Source organism: Maniola jurtina, chromosome Z (genome assembly GCF_905333055.1).
Source record: "Maniola jurtina chromosome Z, ilManJurt1.1, whole genome shotgun sequence".
In the NCBI taxonomy this organism is placed as follows: domain Eukaryota; kingdom Metazoa; phylum Arthropoda; class Insecta; order Lepidoptera; family Nymphalidae; genus Maniola; species Maniola jurtina.
Window position 1 is genome coordinate 8201977 of NC_060058.1, and position 17291 is coordinate 8219267.

Sequence of the window (17291 nt, forward strand, 5' to 3'; positions counted from 1 at the left end):
TGGTCTTATAATTACTGTCTGAAATAAAATATTTTTATTTTATTTTATTTTAAATTTAAATTACGTTTTCAATTTCCCATAATTGATGATAATGAAAGTGAATTATCCATGAATAATCACACGGTATAATATAATCAAGTTACGTAAAGGTAGGCTACCCTTTTGGGTTTCTATCCTGAACTCCTCATTTTATAAATTGTAAAGGCCATACATTTATTTTTTTGCGTCTTTAATCTAATACATAAATGCCTTGTGCAATATGTTTGCACAACTGTGTATGGTACACATTTACAGTTAATTTTAATAAAATGCTTTCTTAAATAATTCGTTGTTTCATAAGTTAATTCTTAATCGTTAAAACTGTCGCGAGTAAAATCGTTTCGTACGCCGATCATGTTCATATATTTATAGCATACTTTTGGTTACGCAACATTTTTTGACATATAAAAAAGACAGACACATACAGACAGGTACATAGTCAAATCATAAAAGAATCATAAAATAGGATTTTTTACCACTGTGATACGGTGGCCTAAAATAGAAAAAAAATCAGATTGTGTCGAACGATTTTTCTTTTTTCTCTAACGTGTCTCGTGGCTAAGCAGTTCAAGTTTGCGAAGCTTGTGCTTGTGGCATTATATCTTGAGGTTGTAATGCAGATTGTGGTGGATGCAGTCCGCAGCGTCTGGTGTGCGGCTTTCGGCCAGCAGCGAGGCTACGTACGCCTCCTGTTCCTTTAGGCGCGCCACCAACGGCTCCCACGACCCATAATTCAACTCCATCAGCTGGACAGCTTTCTTTATTATCTTATGGGCTTCTAAGCACCATTCCCTGTGAAAGAAAATAAAGTTATAATCGGTTCTGGCTAAACCTTTAAGGGCACTTGATACGCTCGACCAAAGTTTCCGGCGCACGCGGGCAATCTCTTTGCTATTTCACGTAATATTGTATGAGAAAGGTGAGAGGCACGATGATATTCACCGAAAAAGGGTTGAACAATTGTTTGGGAAAAGTGATTTTGAGAAAAATCTACTAAACGTACGTTTGCAATCTAAAGTTATTTCAACTAATGAATAACTAAATGTCTAATGCAGAAGGAGTAAAAATAAAATTGCATACCTGTGTTCCAAATGCTGTGGCGCGTTGAGTATTCTTTCTAACATGACGTCGGACAGTTTTCTAAGCTCGTGTGCCACCTGCAAAATATTGAAAGCCGCATTAGTTGTGATGGTTAGGGCCAAACTAACTGGGTGTAACCTCGACATCGTCCAATAGTAGATATTTATGGGCGAGAAATACTCAATAGTGAGATGGACGATGTTATAACAACGCAAATCAACTTTTGGTATTACGTTCATCACTATCAATCCCTCACCCGCTGACTACTGAACACGCACACAGTTTGCCCACAGTCCACCACGCTGGCCAAGTGCGTATTCGCACTTCGCCCACTTTGGAGAACATTATGGGGAACTCTAAGACATGCAGGTTTCCTCACATTTTAAAGTTAAAAAAAACAACTCCAAAAGTTAGCGGTAGATAAGCTTAATATAGCTAGGATGCATTTACCTCTACACTGAAGGATCCAAACTGGTATTCTAAGCTCTGGATGTTCTGTTTAATCAGCTCCATACTTTTGCTAAATTCCCCTGTTGAATGCAACAACCAAATTAATGATGAAGCAGGCCAATATTATATGACTTCACTCTTGACTTGAAGGTGAGGTAGATATTGTAGGTGGAAGGGAAAACTGATTTATTTATTTGTGTTAGGTTTACTTTTCAAGATAACAATAAAGAATTAACGTCGCAAGAAGTACGGATTCTCCGAGAGCAGTTTTTCAAATTTCATAATATTTTTTATATCATACAATAAATTCTAACAGCAGTAACAATCGAAGTAGAATAAGGAATGAAAGTTTGTTTGAAAGTCTGTCATTTTTCAAGTTATTTACCTAAAAATTAATATTTGGGCTTTCAATTACAAATGAAGGAGTATGTTTCAATTTTCAGGATTTTCGGAAATTCCACCCCTTCACCGATTGTCAGAAATCCCATTCTAGCGAAGCCGGGACTGGTCAGCTAGTTCATACATAAAAGCAAACACAGACTGACCTAGGTCCGCGTAGAGGCGCGCTAGCTTGTCGGCCGCCACGCGCAGAGAAGAGTTGTGTCGATGCCACACTTGCTGCTTCAGCCGATACGATGCGTGCATTTTCTCGCACCGCTCTTCAAGACTCGGCATTTGCTCTGCTGCAGTAGTAATAAATACTATATAGTCAGCGAAGTGTATACTTGTATTATACTATCACTCGATCACATCCGCGACTTCACCCGTGTGGATTTAGGTTTTTAAAAATCCCATGGGAACTCTTTGCTTTTCCGGTATTAATCTATTAGTGGTTCCAGGTTCTCTGTACTAAGTAGATGATGCCCGTAGCTACGTTTCGTAGATTTAGGTCTCTTTTAAATCCCTAAGTAAAGTAGTAGTAGTCCTAAAGTAGCCTATTTGTAACTCCTTGCTCGGAATCACAGCTAATATTGTGCCAAATTTCATCAAAATCGGTTAAACAGGTGGGCTATGAAAAGCTGAAGAGGGGTAGAGTTTTAAATATAGTTATAATAGTTAAATATTTATTTAACTATTATAACTATATTTAAAACTCTAAAACTTAGGCAGAGGGGTAGAGTTTTAAATATCTTTTTATTATATATTAATAAATTTTAAAACTCTACCCCTCTGCCTAAGTTCGCCGTTTTATAGCCAAATATCGACGCCTGCCAGTGTAGGCTACGTTTAGCTTGTGTGTGCTTTTTCAAATTTTTCTTCCAAGCTAGATAAAACATAAATATCACTAACTGTTATAGTAACAGAATGAACTAGAGTGATGGTGACGTGAGATCATAAAAAAATATGGCTACTTTAGGGCCCCGGGCCCCTCGTCCGACTGGTACTGTACCTTGCATGGCCAGCTCCTCGGCGCGGTCGATCTGGACGAGCGCACGCTCCGGGTGGAAGTCCGCGCTACACTGCTGGCAGCGGGGCCGGCGCCCCTGCCACGACACGGGCCCCTTGCACGATTGACACGCGTAAGCGCTGAACAGCAACTGCACAAGAAACTCCACTTTTAGGGTTCCGTATCTCAAAAGGCAAAAAAGAGACCCTTATAGGATCACTTTATCTGTCTGTCGTGTCTGTTAAAAAACCTATAAAGGTATTCCCATTGACCTAGTCCTAGAATCATGAACAGCATGTAGGTAATGTCAAAACCAAATCATGTAATGTAGGTTCAAAATGTAATTATTGTAAATTGTATTTTAAAGTGAGTCTTACTTTATCGCTATTAAACTGATTTACTACCCTTGGGCGATAAAAATATTACTGCAGTCTGCAAACCCACTCAATTGTTTCGGAGCCGACATCTTTATCGAGGTGTTTTATAGTAACCAAGTACTAAAGAATATTAAAACCTATGTTTCTCACTAACTACATGACATATCAAAAACCCTCGCCAACTCATTTTCCGCAATAGCTTCTCGCGCGCCCTTCCGTAGTAAGTACCTACTCGGAAGCTTGGAATTGTTTGTACGTGTTCATACGAATCAAACTCGTGCGAAAACGCGTACAAAGTGTGGAAGGTCTACCACAAAGTCCTTCCTGTCGCTGTCGCTGCACGCAGTGCAATCGCACGCGAACATGTACTGCGCGCGTAGTTGCGAGCGGCGCTGCGCGGTCGGCTCGCGCGCGCGGTGCGGCCCGTAGCAGTTGAACACCTCGGAGCCTGCCGCCAACTCGCGCGAACAACGGATTATCAGCCGGCTGTTATAGAACCTACGAATCAGAGATGCCCATTATTGCTACCTTGAAATCATTTCCATTTGGTGAAATTATCTTTTTTCTTCACAGTGATTTCACAGGCTATCTTCCACGGAAAGTGATTTTAATATTTTCGTACTTACAATCGTTTGCTCCGTTTGCCATCGTTAATTTGGACGTATTATAGTTATTATTCAGAGGTTTTCAGGATAGATGCGTTGCGGTACTCACGTGTTAATGATGTTGGGGTCGCAGGAATGGTTCATCATCGCAGCGGAGGGGTATATGGCAGTCGCGCGACGGACTTCCCTTTCACTCACTGTGCGACCTGCATTCAATTAGTTAAAAAAGCTTACTTGCACTATTTCGGAATGGTCTTCTCATAGTGCGCGCAAAACGTATGACCGTGCATGGTACAAAAATAGATCAGCCGGCTGCTGCATTTCATCCTTAAGGTCGTAGCACACATATTAACTCGGAAAGGGATCGTCACCGTGTCAACTCGAACCTTCCAGTATTCTTTATATGAAACTCCTTACTGCAACGCACACTAATCGGAATCGTAGCGTGATCGCCTCGCCTCCGGATAAGCTCACGAACCGCGGTGCGGTGCGTGGGCAACTTGCAGTTTTGTATTAGCTTGATATTAATCGGAGATATACTGGTCTGGACTGGACTGATCGGATTTTACGTCATCTGTTGGGACTTGTATCGGTGGAGATTTAGGGCCTCACCGTTCCCGTCGTCCTCCACAGTGGACAGGCTGAGCGTCGCGTGTCCGTTGCACACCAGCTGCCCCAGACTGCGCAGCACGACCGCCGCGGCGAACAGCTTCATCTCCACGTCCGCGAGCTTGCACGGCAACTTGCTCGGCAAAAACTCGAAGAACGACGTATAGTTCTCTAAATATAGAGTCAGCATTGTCGCCGTCTGCACACAGAGGTAATACTAAACTCATCATTTGATAGCAACTTCTTCATATTTTTTTTAATCTGGTCTGTTAACAGGTCTCTCGCCGTCACTTACTCCGTACAATCGTAGTTCCAATGTCATTTGAATATTAAGCAACCAAAGTCCATGAAAGGAGATCATTCTAGCTCCATACATTTTTGGGCCTTTTCTGAAAGTGCCGGCCAACGAAAAAAAATGGTACGGATCGTTAGAACTAGCCATTTGGAGTAATAGTTAATATGGCAGAAAAGTTGTAGGATTACTCTGAACCAAGTTATACAAGGTCGAAGATTCGTCATTTTCATACATTTTATTGATTTCTAAAAGTGCTGGGAAACATAAAATAATGTTAGATATTGCTAGAACTAATGATTTGAAGCAATTGTCGTTATGTCCCGAAGGCTGTGGGGCCATTATATGTCGTGTTATACAAGTTATACAAAAAATTAATATACTTTGTATAATTAATGGCAACCGATTTTATGATTTTGTTACTGTTCTGATTGTTTTATACGAATTTGAATACACGTACAATCATTTTGACTCCCACGAAGTGCTGGATCAGCTGCAATGTGGACATAATTCGTTATACATACCTGGATTGTATGCGGCTTTGGTGATCTCATCCAGCCATCTCCCAAACTTCTGCCACTGCGAATTGGAATATCTCCGGCGAGGTCTGTGATGAATACACCATTTGGTTATACGTACTGTTCACCATAGTAACTACGGGCTTGCTTCAGTCGATAGCTGCCCAAAGCAACCTGCGTCAATTCTTCTGTGAATCTAGGAAAGTCATTGAACGGAGGATGTTGGCTTCCATAGCCTGGAAATGAGCCCTCTTTCTATTATAATTACATATTGTTTGTGATAACAAGTTCTGCTGAACTGTTTTTCTCACTGGCCGTTCATGGATTACGTCAAGAAAATCACGTGCATGCATGTCTATCAGAACATGATAGCCGTTCAGCAATGCTGACAAAATCCTGAAATAATCGATCATGTTACTTAATGTCCGGTTACAAATCCTGAATAACCCTGAGTAAACAAAAATCTCTTCCAAAGCGGTCGATAACCATTTACATTATCCAGCAGCAAATAGTAAAAAGTCTAGATTTATTGGCTTCGTCAGTAGTTAGCTGGGTTTTTACTGATGTTTTGTTACTAGCATTTGTGCCACATAACCGCACACCTCAAGAAAGAAAGATTACCTCAAGATTGTTTATGGTATCTCTAAAACCATGGACTAAGATAAAAATCCAGTAAAAATCTTCTATATCATTTAAGGTATCATTTAAAATCTAGGCATTGTAAGTTGCTGCAGCGTGTACATTATTGTTCCATCGCAACAAATATAAAGGCTTTTAGTGGTTTCAGAACTTGTGGTTAGGGTATGATTTTCACTGAAAAAAGTAATTAGTGCTTTTCTGAAGATATATGTACATGCCTGTATCTGTCTGTACATGCCCTATATAGATAGCCTTTCTTTCTTGAGGCATGCGGTTATGTGACACAAATGCTAGAAACAAAACATTTAAATGAAACCCAGTTAATTACTGACCAAACCAATAAATCTAAGCTTGTTACCATTTGCCACTGGATGGTGGAAGTGATGAACAATTGCTTTAAAAGAGATTTTCGTTTGCTCAGGATTGATCAGAGTGACTGGGCATTAAGTAACGTGATCGATTATTTCAGGATCGCGGTAACATCGCTAAACAGCTATCATGTTCTGATAGACAATAACGTGTACTACAGACGTGATTTCCTTGACAAAATTCATGAACTGGTCAATGCGCAAAACAGTTAAGCAGAACTTGTTATCACACACAATAATTATAATAGAAGAAGAGCTCATTTCCAGGCTATGGAAGCCGACATCCTCCGTTCAATGACTTTCCTAGATTCACAGAAGAATCGACGCAGGTTGCTTTGGGCAGCTATCGACTGAAGCAAGCCCGTAGTTACTATGGTGAACAGTACTTATAACCAAATGGTGCATTCATCACAGAGCTCGCCGGAGATATCCCAGTGGCAGAAGTTTGGGAGATGGCTGGATGAGATCACCAAGGCCGCATACAATCCTATCTGGATAAACGAATTTTGTCCACATTGCAGCTGATCCAGCTCTTCGTGGGAGTCAAAATAATTGTACGTGTATTCAAATTCGTATAAAACAATCAGAACAGTAACAAAATCATAAAATCGGTTACAATTAATTATACAAAGTATATTAATTTTTTGTATAACTTGTATAACACGACATATAATGGCCCCACAGCCTTTGGGTCATAATGACAATTGCTTCAAATCATTAGTTCTAGCAATATCTAACATTATTTTATGTTTCCCAGCACTTTTAGAAATCAATAAAATGTATGAAAATGACGAATCTTCGACCTTGTATAACTTGGTTCAGAGCAATCCTACAACTTTTCTGCCATATTAACTATTACTCCAAATGGCTAGTTCTAACGATCCGTACCATTTTTTTTCGTTGGCCGGCACTTTCAGAAAAGGCCCAAAAATAATGATCTCCTTTTGCAAACATATTCTAGAAACTAATATCTGTGCCTGTGGTGTATTAGATTTTTCTAAAAATATGTAGTTTTAAAATTACAGGGGCTCAAAGATTTGTATGTTAATTTTTAAGACCGCGTAACTTTGAAACCGAATATTTTAACAGAAATCTGGAAAACCACAGACATAGATATTAGTTTCTAGAATGTCTCTGCAAAATTTCATGGACTTTGGTTGCTTAATATTCAAATGAAATTGGAAATACGTTTGCATGGAGCGAGTGACAGAGAGACCCCTCTTAAATAACTATTTACACATTCCGCCAAATGTTTTATTAATAGTCAGTTCTATAACTGACGGAATAATTATGAATAAAAATCAGCCGCTTACCAGAGCATACTGCACATAGTCTGTATTATTCATTTTATCGAAGTTGGTAACCAGATTGAACATCCTGTAGAAAGGAGGTGTATCTTGTTTGTATATCTGTGTGTTGTCAACTTGTGAGTAACTTCTGAAGAGTTCGGCTGCCGTTGTAGCCTCGGGGAGACGACGCGGCGGCGCGGGGAATCCGTTCTGTGCGCTTATTAGTAATACCCTGCAAAATAGAAAGTATTTAAAAAAAACTGAAAGTAAAAACTGATTTTTCCTTTATTTTTGCTATAAGACCTACCTATCTGCCAAATTTCATGATTCTAGGTCAACGGGAAGTACCCTATAGGTTTTCTTGACAAATACGACAGACGGACGGACAGATAGACGACAAAGTGATCCTCTAAGGGATCAGTTTATTCTTTTGAGGTACAGAACCCTAAAAACTAACCTTAGAGCTAAATGTGCGATGCCTATGGTGGGGAAGAGGGAGAATTGTGCCGCCGCGCACTCCCAACGGTGGAAGGAGAGCGCAGCGAGCGCGCGGCAGCGCTCCCCGCAGTACGCGCTGCGCGAACATACGCTGCAGCTGCGAACACCAGAGTACTTTGTTAAGCTGCGAACGACGATGATAGATTATGACAAAAAAAGGGTGGTCCCATAATAATAATATAATCCCTGATGTAATTATATGACCCAGGCATATTATATGCTGCATGTATTTACTGTATGTCTTATCTGTTATTAATAAATAAACACGTACCACCGTGAAGCCATTAGCCGCCTCTTGTTCCAGGATAACATTCCCATTCATATGCTTCCACAAACCGCACATTTCATCATCATCTCTATTTTCGGATTTATTCCTTTATTTGACCTATAAGACCCGACCCACCTACCTACTAAATTTCATGATTCTAGATCAGCAGGAAGTACCCTATAAGTTTTGTTGACAGACACGATGGACGGATGGACGGACGGACGGACAGACAGACAGACAACAAAGTGATCCTATAAGGGTTCCATTTTCCCTTTTGAGGTACGGGACCCTAAAAATTATAATAGTGGTAAGCGCGATGTTGGTACTCACGGCACGGGGTTGACGTCGCCCGCGCAGCACATCTCGCACACCGCCGCCGAGTCGGTGGGCAGCGCGACCCACGCGTACGGCTCCTCCGAGAACAGCACGTCGCCGCGTCGCGTGCTCGCTCTCACCACCACGTGTCTGCCTACTGCGTCGTTGCGTCTGTCACATTCAAATTCAAAATATTTTTATTCAATTAGACTTTTATAAGTACTTTTGAATCGTCAAAAGCATCTACCCCTGGTTCGGAATGCCTTTCCTACCGAGAAAAACCAGCAAGAAACTCAGCGGTTGCTCTTTTCAAAGATTTGATATACAATATTATGCCATGTATAAAAGTAATTAAAGTCCCGCGCATTTCTGGAGCGAATTGCAGGTCAAATCCACGCTCTTTTATCATTTACATAATCATCGATTGTATAATATGCTTTACTCAGGAGCATAGTTATAATAGGTTTTTTAAACTTGTGTAAAGGCAAGTCCAAAATGGATTGTCACTTTCACTCAGCTTATCAAACTGATGAAATAATGAGGGTTATTAAAAAATCAGTGGTAGTCTAATGGTATAGAGTTATAGACGATAGCCTCCTATTCGAAAGGGCAAGAGTTCGATCTCCAGCATGCATCTCTTACTTTTCAGAGTTATAAATATCACTTTTTCTAACGGTGAAGGAAACCTGCGTGCCGGAGTTCTCCATAATGTTCTCAAAGGAATGCGAATCCTCACTTTGCTAGCGTAGTGGACTATGGCCAAATTCTTCATTCTGAGAAGAGATCCGAGCTCAGTAAATCGGCAAGGGTTTAATGATGATGATGCTTAAAACAAACAAGTGTTTTTGTTATGGTTTATCTAATTATGCTTGATAACATCTCAAAATCTTCTGATTTACAATTCAAAGAGAGTGACTTAAGAGAAATTAAACTCAATGAAATATCGTAGACAAGTTCTAGAAAAAATATCCGTCTGGTTTTCCAGATTTCTGTAAAAATGTGTAGTTTTGACGTAACGCGCCTGATGCTTAATTTGGATTAGTAATGACCTTAGTTCTATAGCATTGGAAGCAGCATTGAAGCTGGGATTCGGGCCGAGGTACCAGTCAGGAAGAACCACTGACTCGTTTACGCATCCTTCCTCTTTAACCAATTCCAGCTTTTTTTCCAGTATTTTTATGTGTCGTTCAAATTCCACTGAAAATAATTTTCATCATTGTTAAAGTTTTAGTTTTAAAGTAACGCTGCAACACGATTACCGTGAGTTTGCACTGACGAAAGATTTACTCGACAAGTATAAATTAAAAATTTATAACACCCCCGACAAGTGAAGGTTACAGTAACTAGAAAAGAGCTGGCTCGTTTTAGCCTATTTACTCTGCTGCATGTGGTAAGTGACACTGCCAGACTATTCGCATGGACTTCTAGCTTGGCTTTGTGTTTTTTAGCATTATTATTAATTTCTTCTTTGATTGTGGGCATTGCAAGATACTCATGTGTTTCACTTGTTTTAGTAAACCATGGAGCATTCAGTATTGTGCGAAAGACTGAGTTTTGATAGCGCTGTAGTATTTCTATGTTAGAATTGCTGGCTGTGCCCCACAACTCCAAGCCATATGTCCATACGGGTTTTAAAAAGCTCTTGTATATGAGTACTTTGTTATTAAGTGATAGTCGGGAGTGTCTGCCAAGTAACCACATTAGCGATCTCGTGCGTACACGCAGCTCTTCTCTCTTTTTTTTTATATGTGTTTGCCATGTTTGTCTTCTATCAAGATGCATACCAAGATATTTGGCTACATTACCATGTGGCAGAGTTTCGTTGCCAAGTTTCACCTCTGGGCAATCGCCGGGCCTAAGTGTAAAGGTTACGTGGGTTGATTTGGATGCACTAGCCTTGATTCTCCACTTTCGCATCCATTTATCAATATTATCCAAGTGGCCCTGTAGTCGCTGGGATGCTACCGTTGGATTTGAGTGAGTACTCAGTGCCGCTGTGTCGTCAGCAAACGTTGCGGTGAGGATACTTGGTGTCTCGGGTAAGTCGGCTGTGTATAAGGTATAAAGGGTCGGCCCTAGCACTGATCCCTGTGGAACACCAGCTTTGATATCGTAGAACTGGGAACAATGCTCTCCTACTACGACTTGGAATATCCTGTCTTGTAAATACGACTTCAGCAGAGTATAAATATTATGAGGAAAGTTAATCTTTATTTTGTACAAAAGGCCTTTGTGCCAAACCCTGTCAAAGGCCTGCTGAACATCCAAAAATGCGGCTGAGCAATATTCTTTTCTTTCTAGGGATTGCCTTATTTTGTTAACTACTCTATGGATTTGTTCTATGGTTGAGTGACCTTGTCGAAAGCCAAACTGGTGATCTGGTATAAGAGTTTCTTTCGTGATAATAGCTTTTAAACGACTTAGAAGAAGTTTTTCGAAGAGTTTTGATATGACAGGTAGTAGGCTGATGGGTCTATATGATGAGACAATAAGGGGGTCTTTCCCAGGTTTTGGTATCATAATTATATGGGAAACTTTCCATACTTGTGGAAAATATGATGTCCTGAGTATACAGTTGAAAAGTGTTGTGAGAAATACGATAGCTTTCTTTGGGAGTTGCTTAAGAACTTCTCCAGTTATAAGGTCAAATCCTGGTGCTTTTTTGTTATCAAGGCGTTTTATTGCTCGCGAGACTTCTGCTGGGGTAAAGCACTTGATAGGAAGACTAAGTTGGAGATCGCTGTTCAGGTAATCGTCAATTTCTTTTTCATTATTGTAGGTTTCATCCCTTGTGTTCGGGGTAAAAATTGTATTGAGAAATTGTGCATACACTTCTGCCTTATGAGAGTCAGTTTTTGCCCATGTGTTATCATCTAGTTTCAACGGATGTGACTGAATCAGCGGGCCAGTAGTCGACTTAATAGCCTTCCATAAGGAATGTTCTTTATTGCCTGTTGGAGACATATTTTCTAATCTGTTTTGAAGGGTTTCATCTTCTACTTCTCTCAGATATGCTTTTAGGTCATGAATGGCTTTATTAAGTTGCGATTTGTCTTTTGCTCTTCTTTGTGTTTGCCATATTCTTCTTAGGCGTCTTTTCTCCAACACTTTTTCTTTAGTCAAAAGAGGTACATTTTGGAACGCAATTGGCTTGGCTGATTCTTGAGGTGTACTCAACCAACAAGCTTTTTGAACCAAGTTTGTGAAATTGACCGTCGCTATTTCGATTTCTTCCTCTGTCTTAAGAGATACGTTGAGGTTAATGTGTTCAGTAATAAACTCGCTAAATGCATACCAGTCAGTTCTTTTATTGTATAGATGTTGTTTAGGGCTTTTCTCAATTATAGTAGTGCTGATAGTAGCGATAATAGGCGAGTGGTCATCTGACGTATCGAAACAACTTTCTATCTTCAGGTAGTGCTCTGTGAAACCTTTGTAAAGGAAGAAATCTAGAAGATCTGGCCTTCTGTTCGGATCTGCAGGAAAGTATGTTGGTTGTCCTGTACTGAGCGCTTTAGTATTGTTCTTGTCCATCGCATTTTTTAGTTCCCTGCCCCTGGTTAAAGTAAGCCTAGAACCCCAGCATTCATTTTTTGCGTTCCAATCTCCACCTGCTAGGAATCTTGGGCCCAGAGATTTGATAAAATTGGTAAAGGTAGCTTCATCTATCTTATGCTTTGGAGGGCAGTATACAGCAGTCACATTAAATATACCAATTTTGTCATGTATACATATTGTTGTTGCTTGTATATATTCTGTGCGGAATGATGGTGCAAGATTGTGCTTGATGTTCTTTCTTACGAGTATTGCAGTGCCTCCGTGACTTGTACCATCGGGGTGATTAGTTGTGTACACACAAAATTCTTGAAGCGAAAAGGCTGTTGATTCTGTTAGGTGTGACTCACTTATGAGCATAATGTCAACTTTATTTATGTTTATCATTGTTGATAATTCTAGTTTGTGGCCTAAAAGGCCGTTTATGTTCCATGCTGCTATTCTAAGTAAATAGGCTAAAACGAGCCACAATAGAAGAACTGTCTTGTGGACAATAAAGCCAGGGATAGCCCTATGAGAAGAGTCTCTTGATGGAGTGACCTTCTCCAAACCCGCAACGCACTCATATAATCTGATTATAGTCGGCAAATGACTGATTGCAGATAGCCTAGAAATATCAAAAAAAAAAAAAAAAAAAAAAGAAAAGAGCTGATAACTTTCAAACGGTTGAACCGATTTTCTTGGATTATAGCTAAGAACACTCTCGATCGAGCGACCTTTCAAACAAAAAAACCGAATTAGAATCGGTTCATTAGTTTAGGAGCTACGATGCCACAGACAGATACACTGATAGACACTTCATAGGGGTTAAAAATATGTTAAACTTCTACAAGTGACCTATGTCCAGTAGCAAACTTCTATCAATTGAAGATGAAGATGATGATGTTAAATTCTGTTTTCTGTTGATGTATTGAAGTGTGTTTGTTGTATAATTTGTTTATGAGGAACTTGTTTGATATTTCAATTACATCTTGAAATCTGTGAAAGGATTTACCCGATTTTGTGCAGTGCGAGCGGAAATTCAGTAAAATAAAACAAGTTATGAGATACGCCACATACGTCCACCGCCGTGAACTATCAAATCACATGTTTAATGTTTGTTAGTGCAAACTCGCGGTTTTGCACACACACACAGTTACACATATACAATGAAATAGTATAAAATAGTAATAAAAGTGTTCACAAAAATAACTAAATCAAAACTTACTGAGCTATCACTATATCTAAATGGGGATATATTGAGTCGGATTCATGCAGAGAAGATTGTATTAGGAAGTTAATTATTTTCTTGCTCAAATTGCTAACTGCAAAGTAAGATAGTAATCACAAGTGGATTTTTTCTTTACTTATGCTGCAACATATTGCTTTTTATGTTACGCGTTTTATACTGGAAAATCAATATGTTCCCACAGGAACAGGTTTCCCACAGGTTTTAAAAAAAACAGAAATTACCTACACAGATGAAAGGAGTATTATCTACTAGCTGATGCCCTTTGATTTTCCGGCATAAAAATTAGCCTATGTGCTAATCCAGGGATTTTTGCGTGAAGGAGTAACAAAAACGCACACGCACACGCACACGCACACGCACGCACGCACGCACGCACGCACGCACGCACGCACGCACGCACGCACGCACGCACGCACGCACACACACACACACACACACACACACACACACACACACACACACACACACACACACACACACACACACACACATAAAAAGTAATAAAAAGTAGCCTATGTGCTAATCCAGGGATTTTTGCGTGAAGGAGTAACAAAAACGCACACGCACACGCACACGCACACGCACACGCACTGCTTTTCGTCCCGGTAAAAGCAAAGAGTCTTGACAGGATTTTTTAAAACCTATACCCATAGACAAAGTAACGAGCATCATCTACTATTAAAAAAACAATAACTTAATAACCTATGTAATTTTAATTTCAGAACTTACAAGCGTTTGTGGCTGAAAGTTTAAGAGAATTAGCATGTTGAATGGCAGCGTCAAGTGACGCGCGGGCTTCAGTTCGTTGCTGTAATTCGATGTGGCAATCAGCACGGCGTAGATGCAATTTATGTTGTTGCTCCAGTGGGTAACCATGCTCAATAGCCAATGCTACGTCAGACAAACACTCCTGGAAAATATAACGACGAATATTTTCATTAACTAGGTACTATACTATATACTACTACACATATAAGTGGGAAATCTTGGGTTCGAATCCCGGCTGGGGCTGTTTGGTTATTTATAAATGCTGTACCAAGCAATTTGGCATTCCGGTATGGTGCCGCGTAAAAACAGAGGTATGGGTTTCATGAAACTGCCATACTTCTTCCATTTTACACTGTATCATCACTTACCAACAGCTGAGATTGCAGTCAAGGACTAACTTGTATCGGAACATTACTGTGCCATTAGTATTCTATTTGTCTCTTTTAGGATCATCCTGATATTTTTCAAGGATCTTTTTGTTTTAAATTGCTTAATAGGCACAGAAAGTAGCCTGTCAGGTAGCAGTACTAATCAAGCCATCAAGTGCTTATGAGCACGAAAAAACGAATTTACTATGAAGCTTTATGTTTTAAAATTAATAGATTCATTAATAATCATTCACAATTATATACACATACAAAACATGAGATAGACAGTATGATTTATAGCATAATATATCAGTCAGGGATAATGTAGCTGAATTTTTTTTATCTGATGAGTTGTTTCGGAGATTACCTCTTACATTCAAACTTTACCTCTTTATAATATTATTAGTGTAGGAGCGTATTATATCATAATTTTACCTGAAACCTCTTCATTCGAAGCAATGCAGCAGATCTATTTGCTAAAGCAAGGGAATACATAAGGCTGTTGTGTTTCGCATACTTTACACTGTTTGTATAGCATTTATAACTTTCTTCTACCAAGTTGGTTCGAAACTTGTCATTGCCTTTTTGCCTCCAAAGTAAACTTATTTCATCACATTTCAAAGCAGTATCTAATTCGTTGGTTTTTCTACAATATGTTTTTTGCATTTGTTGCAGCCAATGAAGAAAGATTTTTCTAGAAATAAAACAAATTTAAGTAAATACCTAAACTTATGATGAGATATATATCGGGAGATGAGCCATAGCCATCATTGTACTGACTCAAAATTACCACATTTAAGAGGGCAAGCTCATCTTTCTGGCATTTCTGTTGCATAGGATACACACTAACTACTACCAGTATTTCTTATTGTCCTGCAAAAAGATTCTTGTAATTGATTCAATAGTGTAATCTTATATATGAAAAACAAAGTTTGTATGTTTGTGTTCTATAGGCGGCTAAACCGCTGATCAGATTGTTATGAAACTTTGGTAGGGTGTTCTGAGGGCGCCCGAGATGGTTCCTGCATCAAAAAAACTATATATATATGAATAAAAAAATGTTTGTTTACGGCATTGCATTGCATGCCAGGTACAGCTAGTAAGAGATATATTTCATGCTTGACATAGTTCATAGGTACTAGTCAAAAGGTTGGATATTGTTTGACCATAGTGTCTTATGTATCGATATTTATCTTTGGTTTTTAAAGTTTTCAATCAATTAATTGTATAAAAATAATAACTGTGTATGGTTTTATTACTTTCACTCCAAAAGGTTTCATTAAATCAGGTGTTTTACAAATGAATAGGTACTTAAAGACAAAAAGTTTTTGAAATCAGTTCAGGACTTGGGTTTTTATAGGGCATTAACTAAACCATTTTTATTCAGCTTATGGTAATGTATTGAGACCAAGGAGGACTCAGATGTGTAGGTAGGTACATAGAAGAGTTAATAACATCAGCTATTCTGTACGCACCGGACTCCTTTATTCTTGTAGAAATAATTCATCGTGTCGACTTCATCTTCAGTCGACCGATCGATTTTCCTTTCCTCAGACGACAATAATAACAACATAATTTCCCACTGTTTCGCGCAGTCTTCAGATAAGGATACACTGGTCATTTTCGTTTATAATATTTATAAATTAAGTATAAAATTCAAAAGCACAACGCACTTAATTGATGTTTAAAGAAAGTTTAAAAATATGTTAATAATTCATGAATCGATAGTATCTTATTGGTATCTTATAAATCCAAACTTTTTACTTTATTCTTCGAATCTTAGGGTCCAGGGATTACATTATAATTGCGAAAATACAGTTGCAAGTACCTATTATTTCTTTTGGTCTAGGTCTAATATACCTACTTATAGGTCTTTGTCTAAAGTTTGTCTGAGATAGTAGGTAAGTTCTCAATTCTCATTGTCAAAAAGGTCTGTGACCTATTATACTAGTCTGTGATGACTGATGACAGCAATATGACATTTATTCACAGAGTACTTATGATTCTTTTTTCAACTGGCTTTCCGGCTCTGGGTCTTAATTTTTTGAGCCTGAGGATACTGCTTTAATTAATACAGTAGGAAGTATATTATTTCCTTTGGTTTAGGTCTAATATGACATATATAGGTCTTTGTCTAAAGTTTGTCTGAGATAGTAAGTTCTCATGCTCAAAAAGGTAGAGTCCAGAACCATAAAGCCAGTAAAAAAAAAAAGATAAGTACTCTGTGAATAAATGTCATGTTGCTGTCATCTGTCACTGTCAAAATTTTAAGGTTATAAAATAGTAAAAATTTTGTTTTTAGCGATTTCTTAAATAATTGTATCGAAAAATGTCATAAACAGCAATAAGACTATTCTCAGCAATGTTTGTGAAGTGATTCACGAAGTTATTATGCGATATTTTGGCTAAATATCTAACCCCCAAATTGCCATATAAACTTAGCCTTTTTTAGGACTACAATGGATTATATTTGATAATTAGGCTTTCTTTTGACGTTACATTGTTAAATTTGTCCGTAGTATCGCTCCAGAAACGAATAAACTGGGCACATTTCATTGTCAAAATGTTAACCTACCTGGTTAAACATTAATCTTGTGTGTGCAGAGCATAATTGAGTACACACCCCAAAGAAGAA

General features: G+C 38.8%; 1 protein-coding gene across 1 annotated transcript; it reads right to left on the reverse strand.

Moving 5' to 3' along the window:
* LOC123880165 (SET and MYND domain-containing protein 4-like) lies at window positions 1-16537 on the reverse strand. The gene is made up of 15 exons (XM_045928131.1): window positions 16132-16537; window positions 15092-15350; window positions 14250-14430; window positions 9784-9931; window positions 8750-8905; window positions 8111-8248; window positions 7678-7885; window positions 4551-4746; window positions 4048-4144; window positions 3645-3831; window positions 2960-3107; window positions 2115-2252; window positions 1570-1649; window positions 1120-1196; window positions 1-831 (listed from the first exon to the last, which is right to left on the reverse strand). The coding sequence occupies exons 1-15, from the start codon at window positions 16275-16277 to the stop codon at window positions 636-638; spliced, it is 2355 nt and encodes a 784-aa protein (XP_045784087.1). The 5' UTR covers window positions 16278-16537; the 3' UTR covers window positions 1-635.
* Window positions 16538-17291: the final 754 nt, after the last annotated feature.

What these genes read in the sequence shown, in the direction of transcription:
- LOC123880165 (XM_045928131.1), bottom strand. Translation starts at nt 16,277, where the DNA reads ATGACCAGTGTATCCTTATCTGAAGACTGCGCGAAACAGTGGGAAATT. An exon ending in TACAAGAATAAAGGAGTCCG is followed by an intron (nt 15,351 to 16,131) that starts GTGCGTACAGAA and finishes TTTTATTTCTAG; the next exon opens with AAAAATCTTTCTTCATTGGC. An exon ending in ACTTTCAGCCACAAACGCTT is followed by an intron (nt 9,932 to 14,249) that starts GTAAGTTCTGAA and finishes AATTATTTTCAG; the next exon opens with TGGAATTTGAACGACACATA.